This window comes from Panicum hallii, chromosome 3 (genome assembly GCF_002211085.1).
Source record: "Panicum hallii strain FIL2 chromosome 3, PHallii_v3.1, whole genome shotgun sequence".
Taxonomy (NCBI): Eukaryota; Viridiplantae; Streptophyta; class Magnoliopsida; order Poales; family Poaceae; genus Panicum; species Panicum hallii.
The window spans coordinates 11129640-11141822 of NC_038044.1; the positions used below are offsets into that span (position 1 = coordinate 11129640).

The 12183-nt window shown below is 48.2% G+C and overlaps 2 protein-coding genes across 4 annotated transcripts; one reads left to right on the top strand and one right to left on the bottom strand.

Moving 5' to 3' along the window:
- Window positions 1–1347: 1347 nt before the first annotated feature.
- On the top strand, window positions 1348–5214 carry LOC112885193 (probable receptor-like protein kinase At1g33260). Its single transcript, XM_025950850.1, has 4 exons — window positions 1348–1357; window positions 1441–1494; window positions 2929–3435; window positions 4218–5214. The coding sequence occupies exons 1-4, from the start codon at window positions 1348–1350 to the stop codon at window positions 4898–4900; spliced, it is 1254 nt and encodes a 417-aa protein (XP_025806635.1). The 3' UTR covers window positions 4901–5214.
- Window positions 5215–5603: 389 nt separating this feature from the next.
- On the bottom strand, window positions 5604–8224 carry LOC112887165 (transmembrane protein 120 homolog). Of its 3 annotated transcripts, none has more exons than XM_025953270.1 (8): window positions 7881–8224; window positions 7526–7605; window positions 7367–7446; window positions 7058–7148; window positions 6851–6958; window positions 6351–6437; window positions 6154–6214; window positions 5695–6066 (listed from the first exon to the last, which is right to left on the bottom strand). In XM_025953270.1, exons 2-8 carry the CDS (start codon window positions 7526–7528, stop codon window positions 5909–5911), a joined length of 588 nt encoding a protein of 195 aa, XP_025809055.1. In that variant the 5' UTR covers window positions 7529–7605; window positions 7881–8224; the 3' UTR covers window positions 5695–5908. The 3 variants fall into 3 exon arrangements, with proteins under 3 accessions (XP_025809056.1, XP_025809055.1, XP_025809054.1); XM_025953269.1 differs by having other exon boundaries at window positions 7789–8224; XM_025953271.1 differs by having other exon boundaries at window positions 5604–6066; window positions 6919–6954; window positions 7526–8224.
- Window positions 8225–12183: the final 3959 nt, after the last annotated feature.

Below are 12183 nucleotides of genomic sequence, written 5' to 3' on the forward strand. Positions count from 1 at the left end.
ACTCTGTGTTTCGAATAATCATACCTCTAGACATATATAGTATGCATACAATGTGCACGCCCAAGGAAGTTCTTCCATTATTGGAAACAACAAAAAGCATACATGTAACATGTTACTGTAGCTACTAGATATAGAAAAATGTAGCTGCTCAACAAAATTAGGATGCATGATTGGCAGCAATGCAAGCGGGTGGCTATCTGCTTTATTCCCAAGCGGGGGCTAGCTACACCTAAACACACTACTAGCTAATAGTATCAAATAACAGTTAGTAACGGATGCAAGAACAGTTGGTTTTGTTTGGATATACTCCTCGCTCGCTCCTTGTTAAGAGAAGATCTTCATGAGTTGTTAGCAGAGAGCATGAATGCCCCAACCATAACTAATTACCTCCTGAAGCTGGTATGATTAGGCTCATCATATATACTATATACCTTAGGTTCAATTGTTGCACGTTTGGACGAGTGTCACTTTTAGCCGTCGGTTTCCAGTATATATGCTGTTGCTTCTTAATATAATTTAGGTGCTGCATCAATATAATGAGTCGAACCATCACATGGAAGCTAATAAGGCAATACTATATCGAGTAGAAGTCTAAGTTTTTTATCTGCCGATCCTAAAAAAAAGAGTCGATATGCCTCTTGATTGGTTTTTCTAGTCTTGTGTTTTATTTTTTGTGTTTTCTAAGACTTCCTTTCTCTTTCATTTGTTTATGTTCATGCATGACCAAGTGAAGTCCTAGCTTTTGCTGCTTTCGTGCCCAAGAAAATAAAAGAAAGATTGAGGAGTGCTTTTGCCAATGAAAGTACCCCCTTTTTTTTGGTTGAGGAGAATTAATGATAGACACAGCAGGTGCGTGCGTATGTACCTTTGAGTAGTATACTGCTAACTTTATTTGTCACCTTCTTATTTTTCAGATAGTAGCTACGTACCAACTAAGTGCAATCCATCGATCTGGTGCAGAAATATACTGTCGGTCTTGATCTTCTTGGAATATGTTCATTGGCAGTGTTAGTGGGTATTTCTATGACAGCGAGAGTAGCAGGAATGAATGACATCACACTCATACACCACATTCACTACTCAAAAGTTAATTTAATTTAAGCAGCACCTAACCGCTTACTTTAGGTTTGTGCTTCAAATATTCTGCAAGTCTTACTCGGTCGGTATTCAGACATGTGAAACTGAACTGGAAGCTTTCTAATTCATTTCAGGGATCCGTCGATCCAAGAATAACCAGCATGCAAGTTGCTTCGCCACCGTGACACACTACACTTGGTTGGTTTGTTCGTTGTCAGTCTGAAACCAAGAAAGAAAGGGATGGTTCATCGAGAGAAGTCTATCGAACGCATGCGGATTGGTCAGCCTCCACATGCAGATTGCAGCATCTTGCCAAAAGTCCAGCTGCACATATGAACACGAACCTGATTATTGCTTTTCTAGGCTGCACAGGGCACACAGGTCCAGAGAAAAATCCAAGCTGCAAACAGGGCATCGGTATGTTCATGGTGTCATTGTCCAGTTAACAACCTAGCTCCTCAGCTAGTATGATGAGTTTGAGGATTGAGCTGGAATCCCATCAGTCGTAATTCGTAACCACAAGATATACATATGTGCAATGCGACGTGTGTCTATGCCTTTAATTTCTGATGCTGCAAAACTCACCGAGGAATTTCTGCATTTTTCTTTTATGGATCTATGAAGTCATGTATGAAGATATTGCGATTGCTCAGTCCTGTACTGCATCTGTGGATTTTTAGTGATGCAGCGTCTGTACTTTTTTGTTTTAGATAATGGCTGTATTGTTGCACCTGCTTAGCAAAATCCGTTGGTTAACTAACCAGTAGCTAAGCTAGTACTCCCTCCCCGCTCCCGGTACTGATCGATGAACAGGAAACGGTAGTTGAGTTACTGTTCGGGGTCCTGTGTTTTTGTTGTCTCGCAAGAAAGAAAAGCGACCACACTCCACTAATCTGTTTCGACTAATAATTACATGTACTCCTAGCCTCCTGATTAAAGCTCAGCTTATGAGATGGGCACTGTTCAGGTTTAAATTTGGGTACAGTAAAATATTGGCCGGAGTGTACTGCTGCATGAAAGGTTGTTGCCTTGTTCAGCGCGACAACAACAGTAGTCCTTGCTAGTCTTGCACACACAAACACAGCTCACTGCTAGCTGATCAGTGTTTCAACTAAGCGTGCATGCTGATTAATAAACCGTACGTCCTCAAAGTTTTTTACTAGCTGGATTAGGCATCGGAACTACCATTCATTGATTGCGCCACTATGAGCTAAGCTGGTTTTGTTTTGGATCGAGTTGAGAGAGAACAGTAGCTCGACTAGTAGTATAATATTACGCCGTCCACGCACAAATTGTAATCTCGTTCTGATACTGGTATATCTTGATGACTTCAACATTGGGTAAGCAGCACAAGATTTGTCCCTGGTCAAGTCATATAGGGAATCCAACCTCAAAACGTGTCAACGCTCTTCAATCAATCTCTTGTCGTGCATCACTACGCACTTTAATGCAAACTTGAAAAAAATTAAACTTAACCGTTCCTAAATGTGCGTAAACAAATCAGTACTACATACTAGTTCCCTGCAACTTCTATTTTTCAACCTCGGTATGGAACTGTCCGACTTCTGAAACAAGCATGGTAAATAAAAGGAGATTTAATTTGTAACTAGCTAGGCTCAGCTCCAGTCTGAGCATCATCACTCTTTCTTCAACAACCGGCCGGAAATTATTAGTAAACAACTGAAAGAAATAAAGTTAGTTGCCGCATGGACATCGAACCCCACTTTAAACTTGCCACCACTCCACTTTTAATTTGCCGTATTTATACATCAACGCCTTCACCTCTCTCGGTCTTTATGTCCCCACGCCGAAGCAAGCAACAATAAGCTTGAGCTCCCCAATAGTAACTAGTTGCATTGCCCATGGCCATGGTGCTCGCCGTCGTCTTCTTCTGCATCCTCGTGCTCGCCTCCGCCGCCATCGCCTTCCTCCTCATCCGCTACTGCCTTCGCCGGAGGATCAGTAGTAGTACTGCCGGCGACGCAGAGGCTCCCCAAGCCAGGGCAGTAGCACCACCACCTGAGCCGGAGCCCGAGCTGTCCTTACCATCGTCGGAGCTGCGAGCAGCCAAGGAGAAGGGGAAGGAGAAGACTCTGTTGAAGTTGGAGCCGCGCAGGCTGACGTGGCGTGAGGTGGAGGCGCTGACCGGCGGCTTCGACGAGGCCGCCGTGGTTGGGCGCGGCGGCTCCAGCACCGTCTACCTCGCCAGGCTCCGGCACGGCGCGCCGGTGGCCGTCAAGGTGCACCGGTGGTGCGGCGGCGAGCGGCGGCTGCGCGCGTTCCGGCAGGAGCTCGGCCTGCTCCGCCGCATCCACCAGCCGCACATCGTCGCGCTCCTCGCCTACTCCGACGACCACGGTGAGTCTCCCCGTCTCTTCTCTTTAGTATTGTTTTTTTGACACTCCCTTTAATATATTTACCCTCCTCTGATTCCCCTCCGGTCCGTCCTGTCGTGGGTTCAACTTGCTGTCGATCTTTCTGTGCCTCAGTAAATCAATCAAGATTTGACTCTCCACGCTCGTCACGTTACTTGTGGCAGTTCAGCGAAACTACTACTGTTTTTCACTATTTTCACATGGCCCATACTTTATCTTCATACTTGGAAATAAAAAGTCTTCTTCACTCTTTATCTAATTAATTACACTTGGTACCTTCCTATTCGTGCTGATTATCAACTGGATACTACTATATAATTGTATAAAAGGTTAAGCTGATTGGTATTTTGATTTGACAGCATGCATTGACTTTACTTTCCAAGACATTATGATTAGAGGCTTGCTTGAGTGTTAGTTAAGGAAAATAAAAGATTTTGCTTTCAGTGAAGAACATGAATAGCGCGCGTGACATCGCTTTACTTCCTACCTAACAGGAGCAACGGCCTCTTCAGATACTGTAGCAGTCGCGCCTGTTTGTATTTATTTTTGTACGGTGACCGCCTGCTTAAAACCACTATACTAGTCGGGTCCATTTCGTTTCGTCAAAGTAGAAAGCTGCAGCTCAGCGTGCTAGTACTCGCTTCCTCCGGTTCACATTTTCACTCACTCCGTCCACCGCGGTGAAAGTAAAACATGCTCAGCGTACAGTACAGTTTTGTTTGTCGACAAATTTACTGATGAATGGATGGTAAATACTTGCTGCAGAGGAAGGGGGTGCACTGGTCCTGGAGTACCTCGCCGGCGGCACGCTCGCCGACCGTCTCCACGGAGGCGCCACGGCCCCGCTGCCATGGGCGCACCGCATGCGCATCCTCCACGACGTGGCCTGCGCCCTGGAGCACCTCCACGACGCCTCCACCGGCGTCGTGCACGGCGACGTGTCGGCGTCCAACGTGCTCCTCGACGGCAATGGCCTCAGCGCGCGCCTCTGCGACCTGGGCTCCTCCTGCGAGGGGTTCTCCGCCGCCGTGGCGCCGTCCAGGGCGGCCGTGGGCTCGCCGGGGTACGCCGACCCCTTCTTCCTCCGCACCGGTATCGTGTCCAAGAAGTCCGACGTCTACAGCTTCGGGGTGCTGCTGCTCGAGGCCATCACGGGCATGCCCGCCGCCGGATCCGGGTCCACAAAAAACCTGACGGCCCGGGTGCTGCCACGTGTCAAGCCGGAGGGGGTGGACGGCCTCGTGGACAGCAGCCTCGGCGAGGACTACGACGTCGAGGAGGCCGGCGACGTGGCCAGGATCGCCGTGGAGTGCGTCGGGGCGCAGCCGGGGCTCCGGCCGACCATGGAGCAGGTGCGGGCAGCCATTGCAGAGAAGGCGGCCAGGTCCATCTCCAAGGCTGATTACGGCCACCATATACAGTTGAGCAAGCTCCTGGAGATCACATGATGAGTGTTAGCTTTACTTAGGACGACGTCATTTTCATGTTTTCCTTTTCTTAGAGTTATTAAGGTGCTTTAGCTTCTCTCTTCTGTGTCTCTTTCTGGTTGTGTTGTTCATGCTTCTTTAGGTCGGGTACAGAACTAAGCTAGGCATGTGGGACGAAAGATCATTCTGTATCATAGTATTGAAGAGGAATCTTAATCATTGACTTGTTGAGTGAAATGTAAATAACAACTTTCTCTGCGTTCTGTTCTCGTATAGTAGGAGCAAATATTTGTCCCCACCGAATGATTCAGTCATGATGTATACACTTTGTTCCACATGATGTATGCACTTTGTTCCATATGATTCTGGAAAGAATTGGATTCAAGAACTGCAGCAATCAATAATCGACTTTTTAGTGTAGTGGTTTCTGTTGCTCTGCTTTGTTCTTTCTAGTGGGATGGATTCTCCAGTACTGGTCCTACTCCTACGACATGCAAGAATATTTGGTATTGGCAGGTGGCAGGGCAATTTCCAGGACCACGTCATGGATAAACCATACAGTCAGACCAAACAATACAGATTACACAAGTAAGCTAATCTGGGGAGGTAGGCTGGATCGGGAAATTATGCCAGGATAAGACGAATCCCAGCCAGGTCCAACTAGTAGTTTGTATCACACTTCACAGATTGCAGCAAAGTACAGAGAGCACTGATAACACCACCATTAACAGGGACGAGCCTCTGCTCCATTTACAAGAAGACAGACGCCCGATACTATACTATGTTCACCCCACCAAGTTTAATGCCCTTGGCCATTCGGAACGTTAGATACATTATCTGTCAAAACTCAAAAGGTTTCATAAAAAAAAACAAACATACATTGCATTGCACCTATTGTATCTCAATGTTACAAGGCCAAATACCAGAACTGAAAACTACAAGCAGCCAAAAACATTTTATGGATTAAAGAATATACAAAGAGATGGTGTCAGCATTGTTCTTTCCAGGAATTTAGTGATCATATTCCTTTCATTTATGATACTTCATCAATTTTGATGAGGGCGATCCTGCCTGCTCTTTGCTCTCTTCATCTTCACTTTGAACCTCAATTTTAGTATCAGTGTCTCCATAGTGTTGACGAAGTTGCCCACTGCCATTATCACCAGCAAGATCCCGCAGAAAACAACCTGGCAAATTGGAAAAAATGGTGTAAAATTCAGTTAGGGACAGGTGCCATACCAAATCAACATCAATTCAATACAAGATATTCTTGCCTGCCACAAGCCCGTGCAAAGCGGTCTGAAGAAGCAATACTCCAACATATGCTTCAAAACCCTGCAAACATGGAGCATCCAGGATCAAGTGCACCAGGTGCAACAAAGAAAGGATGTTGTACCAAAAAATTAGACATGTAATTTAAGATGAGTAGCAACAAGAAACTTGGCATGCTTTGAATCTATACACTGTATACCTGTAATACAAAAAGGACAGGATATAGCAGCAAGAGCTGCCCCTCCACACCAGCGGTTTCTCCAGCGACGACATCCATTCTCTTAGCCTGCACAAGTTATTAATTGAGAGAAAGGTCAGGATAAGCCCAAGAAAGGTATTGGAACATGATATGTGACAACATTAATTGGCAGGTTGACATTCTAGGACGGACCACTGCCCACAGGAATTATTTACAAGAGTTCACTGTCATATGTATAATATTAGTACTACTAGTGCCCAATTATTTGCTTTACTGTAAACAACTGAGAAAACATCATTAAATTATTAACTTGCTGTTCATAAGCACCACAGGAAGATATTTGTGCCTCTAGAAGTTTCATCATACACAGTATCTTTCTCTAGTTCTTAGTTCCGAGATACTCTGTGAGGTATACCCATTATTTTAATCTAGGTCAGAGATAAATTCCAACAGTACAGAGTACCAATCTATTACTTCCTTAAATCAAGACAAGACCATACCTTTCCTAGAGCTATTCGAGTGCGTAATCTTTGACGCTGGTATCTATTCTGTAGATGCATTGCAATACCTTGCATGATTGCCCACCGTAGGAAAAGTTCCACCCCTTTCTGCACAAGTTCAGTACGTGAGTGCAGTGTTCAAAGATCTGCGAGTGCTGGCAAGCAGTGCCTGCTTCCGAGGAAAAAAAAAGAAAAAAGAACATATACCTGCTTGCTGTAACAATCAGGCTGTCCCTTTATCTCCCATGTAAGACTCACAAGTGCCATTACCATAGCTAGATAGTGGTGATATATCCACCTAAAAATACAGTAGTGACTCATGGTAAAAGAAGTATGCTTTGGAAAAGAATTTAACAAGAAGTCTTGATGAAAGTTCCCTCAAACAAGTTATTTTTCTAATTTGTGCACAATTATTTGGCCATGTGTATAGGTGTGCCAAGTTAATTGCTTAAAGACAGCAGTCAATAATATTTTAGCATCTAAACCAATGAAATTTTGGTGCTGGAAATCTCTTACCATGGTCGGATATCACTTCCATTTACAATCAATACATTCTCCCGCAGAGCAAAACTTGTGTACAGGAATAATAACCAAGCCTGTAAAGTAGGAATGCACTAGTTAGACTGCTCTATTTGGATAATAACCAATGAAATTTTGGTGCTGGAAATCTCTTACCATGGTCGGATATCACTTCCATTTACAATCAATACATTCTCCCGCAGAGCAAAACTTGTGTACAGGAATAATAACCAAGCCTGTAAAGTAGGAATGCACTAGTTAGACTGCTCTATTCGCGCGCACACATGTAGCGACTTTACGCTTTCTACAAGTTATGTTTCATGCGTACAATTGTTTTTTCTTAGTTCAAGGTTACTAAATAATTTGTTATTCAATGTCTTCATACAATTGATTTTTTTGCAGACAAGAAGAAAACTGACCTTATATAGTGTAGATCTCACTAGAATATTTGTTTGGTCTTATAAGGATCAAAGAGGATTGGAGAAGAATGAGAACCACTAATGATACCCACCAGTTTCTCTGGAAAGAGGCCGAAAGGGCATACACGCGTGAGGGAAAACACCCCGTGGATGCGGATGTTCGATGGCGAATGAACCCGTTAAGAGCAACTCCAGGAAAGCCGCCATCCGAACCCCTACTCTATTTTTTGGGCTAAGTTAAAAAAATAAACTCCGTCCTCACTTTGGCTACCATTTTGCATGACCTCCCAAATTCCACCCTCAAGCCCCCATTCCTGGGGGCCTCCAATCCACCCTCCCAAATGTGGGCCCCACCATTTTTTATTTTTCATTTTTTTCTTTCTTTTTCCTCGCCTCTTCCTCTCCCTTTCCCGGATCGGGCGCGCCGCCTCTTCCTCGCCGCCGGCAGCGCGCGCCGCCTCTCCCCCCGCTGGCCGCGCGAGCCGCCGCCCCCTGCTCCACCGGACCCGCGCGCCGCCTCCCTCCCAGCCTCCAGCCGCACGCGCCGCCTCTCCCCCGTCTCCGGCCGAGCTCGCCGCCACCACGCGCCTCCGGCGAGGTGCCCTACTGCCGAGCTTGTCGTCCGGCCCGCCAAATCCGGCGAGCTCCGCGCCTCCGCCCCCTCCCACCGCTCTGTGATCCGTCCCGGCCGGATCCGGCGACCTCCCGCCGCCTCCCGCTGTCGGGTGGCCAAATCTTGTCGCGCCCGTGCCGCTCCTCCGCCCCTACTTCCGAGTCGCCGGGGCGAGCTCGGTCCGCCGCCGCGAGCCCCGCTGCCCAATTCTTCCCTCGGCGTCTGGCGCCGCCGCACCCAAATCCTCGGCGCCGAGCTCGCCGATGCGGTCCTCACCCGTCCGCCCCCCCGCCGTCCCTGCCCACGCGTCCCCGCCGAGGCCGGGCGCGCGGTCGTCGTTTTGGAGTCCACCTGGGTCGCCGCCAAGGTCGTCGGGCCGCCGCCGCTCACCATGGACGCCGCGTCGAGTCCTCACGCCGCCGCCCTGCCTTGTCTCCTCCCTGCGGCGAGGTCCTCCTCCAAGCTCCGAGCTCGACTCCGCCGCCCCGAGCTCGGCCGCCGACGCCGAGCTTGCCGCTCCATGGCGAGCCCCACTCCGTGCACGCGGTCGCGCGAAATCAGGGCCTGCTGCGACGCAACCTCGTCTGCGGGAAGAAGTTGGGGGGGGGGGGGGGGGGGGGGGGCGGCTGGAGCTCGGCCGCGGCGTCGCGGATCTGGCGACGGAGAAGAACGATACAAGATTGCCGCCGCTCCGGTTCTCGTTTGCCACCCGATGGAGTTCAATACAAACTCCATGAAGTGGCCAGCTGAGAAAGTAGGGCTCTGAAGATCTAAATCTCTAACCCATGCATTTCCTGCAAGCGCATCGCTGAGCAAACGATTTTTCCTCTTGGAGATTTTATAAATGGACGGGGCGACATTTTGGGGGCATGCCCTGCAGCCAAGCACTGCTCCAGAATGCTAAATTTTGTCCATTGCCAATTGTGAGTGCTGTTGATGCCGCAAAAAGCTGGTGGTCTGTGGCATTGCACGGGAGATTTTTACCCACCCACGGCCTATCTTGAGGAGTCCAGGCACGCCAAAGCCATCGTAGACGCAGCGCTCTAGCAAACTTGCCTTGGTGAAGAATTCCCAAGCCCCCATTTTTGGTCAGCCTCGCTGATCTAATCCAATTAACCTTGCATTTGCCTCCTGTTAATTTCTCTGTGCCTGCCCACAAAAATTGCTTCCTCTTTGCATCAATCTCTTTCAAGGTTTCCTTGGGGGCCTTGAGTGCTGTCAAAAAATAGACTGCTTGTGACGTAAGAACAAACTTGACCAACACTAGACGTCCCGCATGGTTCAGGTTTCTCCCGTTCCAACCACATAATTTTGCAGCGATCTTGTCGACGAGCGGCTGGAAGTCCACGTGCTTCAACCCGCGAGTGGTGAGGGGAAGGCCTAAATACTTGATCGGGAAGTGAGATTTCCTTGCTGGTAGGTGCGTGAGGATGTCATCAATGTCAAGCCCTTCACAACGAATTGGCACAACGGTGGATTTTTGGAAGTTTGTCCTTAGTCCAGTTGCCTCTCCAAACAGTGTGAGCAGCTCGGCCAGGGCTGCCACTTCCTCTTTCACAGGTGTTAAGAAGATGGCTGCATCATCTGCGTACATGGAGATGCGGATGCTAGGTGTTCGTCCTCTTATTTTACTGAAAATCCCGTTCTCTGTTGCCAATTCAAGTAGCCTCCTCAAGGGATCAATGGCGATGACGAACAGCAGCGGCGACAAGGGATCTCCTTGGCGAAGGCCACGACCGTGTGGGATTGGCATGTTGGGCACGCCATTCAGGAGGATGCGAGAACGTGAAGTTGCTAGTAAAATTGCTATCATTTCCCGCCATCTGTCCGGGAAGCCTAGCTGCTGCATTAGAGAGAGAAGATATTCCCATCGGACGGAGTCGAAAGCCTTTGCAATGTCGAGCTCGAGGAACAACATTGGAGTCTTGTTTCGCTGAAAGTGTCTAGCTGTGTTTCGCACCGAGAGGAAGTTATCATGGATGCTTCTTTTTTTTTATGAATGCGCTTTGGTCAGCCGAAACTATGTTGTTCATGTGTGGCGCGAGCCGCAGTGCTAGGGCCTTGGTGATGATTTTCACGAATGAGTGTATCAGGCTTATTGGGCGGAAGTCAGAAATGGAGTCAGCACCTTCCTTGTTTGGAATTAAAACGATGTTGGCAGAATTGATAAGCTGTATGCTTGTGCTTCTTAGTGAGTGAAAGGCGTTAGCGGCAGCCATGATGTCTTCCTTTATGATGGGCCAACATGCTTTGAGGAAAGCCCCGTTGAATCCATCCGGCCCCGGTGCTTTGTCTGAAAGGCATTTGGTTAATGGCCCGCTTGATTTCTTCCTCTGTAAACGGCATACCTAGATCACTCAGATCATGTCTAGTCAGACCAAGAGCTGCCCAGTTCAAGTCTGCAGTTCTCAATGGTGGACGTTTCAACATTTCAGTGAGATGGTCTTGGATTGTCCCAGCCTTTTCCTCATGTGTAACTGCCCAGCCATGCTCCTTCCGTAGCCTCTGAATGTGGTTTTTACGCCTCCTGGCATTTGCTCTTCTCTGGAAATATCTTGTGTTTGCATCTCCAAGCTTTAAATTTGTCAATCTTGATGTCTGCTTTTTCCTGGCCCTTTCGATTGCTGCCAACCCAAGGACCCGGTTCTTCAGTCTCTTTCTCAACAGCAGCTCCTCCTGCAATAGTTGGCGGCGCTCTTGGGCTATATCAAGTTGGTGGATTACCACAGTAGCCATTTCAAGCTGCATCTTGACATCTGAGATAATGGATTTGCTCCAAGCTCTAAGGGCTTTAGCCGTTGCTCCCAGTTTATGATACAGCCTGTGGAAAGGCTCATGGTGCTCTGGTGGCTTGTTCCATATTGATTGGACAGTCTCAAGGAAACCCGGCAGCTTGGTCCAATAATTCTCGAATTTGAAAGATTGCGGCCTTCTCGGACTATTCCGATTGGAGAGGAGGATTGGGCAGTGGTCTGATAATGACGTGGAGAGAGCATGAAGGACGTGCGTGTCGAAAGCGGTGTCCCATTCTGCATTGCAGAACACGCGATCCAACTTTGCAAGTGTGGGGTTTCGTCTCTCATTACTCCAAGTATATTTGCGGTTTTGCAGATTGATTTCTCTAAGGTCGCACTCATCGAGCGCATCCCTGAATTGTCCCATGAGCTGCCGATTTAAGTTGCCATTATTCTTGTCACTCGCCTTGTAGATGAGATTGAAGTCCCCCAGGATCAGCCATTGCGTGCCCAGCGACGGCTTTAAGTTTCTCATATCTTGCAGGAAGGCCTGCTTCCTATTGTGCCTTGCAGGCCCATACACTGTCGTGAGGAGGAAGGAGGTTAGGTCCTCTCTAATCGTTACTGTTGCAGAGATGTGCAAGTCGCCCATGCTAATGTTGGTCAGCTCAATATGATCATCATTGCAGAGAAGTAGGATCCCTCCCCTAGTGCCTGTCGGACCAGTTGCAGGCCTGTGTGCAAAATGGTTGAGACGATGACCACCTAAGTAGTTTGCTGTGGCTGCATCCAAGGTACTCAGTTTCGTTTCCTGCAGGCATGCAATATGGCAGCAAGTTGAAGCAATAGTCAGGTGAACCGTGTCTCGCCGTGTCGGGAGGTTTAGGCCGCGAACAGTCGAACACAAAATCTCTAGATTGTGACCTGTCATAAGGAAACAGGCAACAACGCTTGGCTGGCAGTCCAATGTCGACTGCAAAGGCTAGCCCGAGCTGATCCACCAGCAACAGCTTGAGGTGGAAACACACGGAGAGTAGAGTCTGAAAA

What these genes read in the sequence shown, in the direction of transcription:
- LOC112885193 (XM_025950850.1), top strand. An exon ending in AAGCTGCAAACAGGGCATCG is followed by an intron (nt 1,495 to 2,928) that starts GTATGTTCATGG and finishes AATAGTAACTAG; the next exon opens with TTGCATTGCCCATGGCCATG. An exon ending in CGCCTACTCCGACGACCACG is followed by an intron (nt 3,436 to 4,217) that starts GTGAGTCTCCCC and finishes TACTTGCTGCAG; the next exon opens with AGGAAGGGGGTGCACTGGTC.
- LOC112887165 (XM_025953270.1), bottom strand. An exon ending in GGAAGTGATATCCGACCATG is followed by an intron (nt 7,149 to 7,366) that starts GTAAGAGATTTC and finishes CTGTATTTTTAG; the next exon opens with GTGGATATATCACCACTATC. An exon ending in CTGATTGTTACAGCAAGCAG is followed by an intron (nt 6,959 to 7,057) that starts GTATATGTTCTT and finishes GAACTTGTGCAG; the next exon opens with AAAGGGGTGGAACTTTTCCT.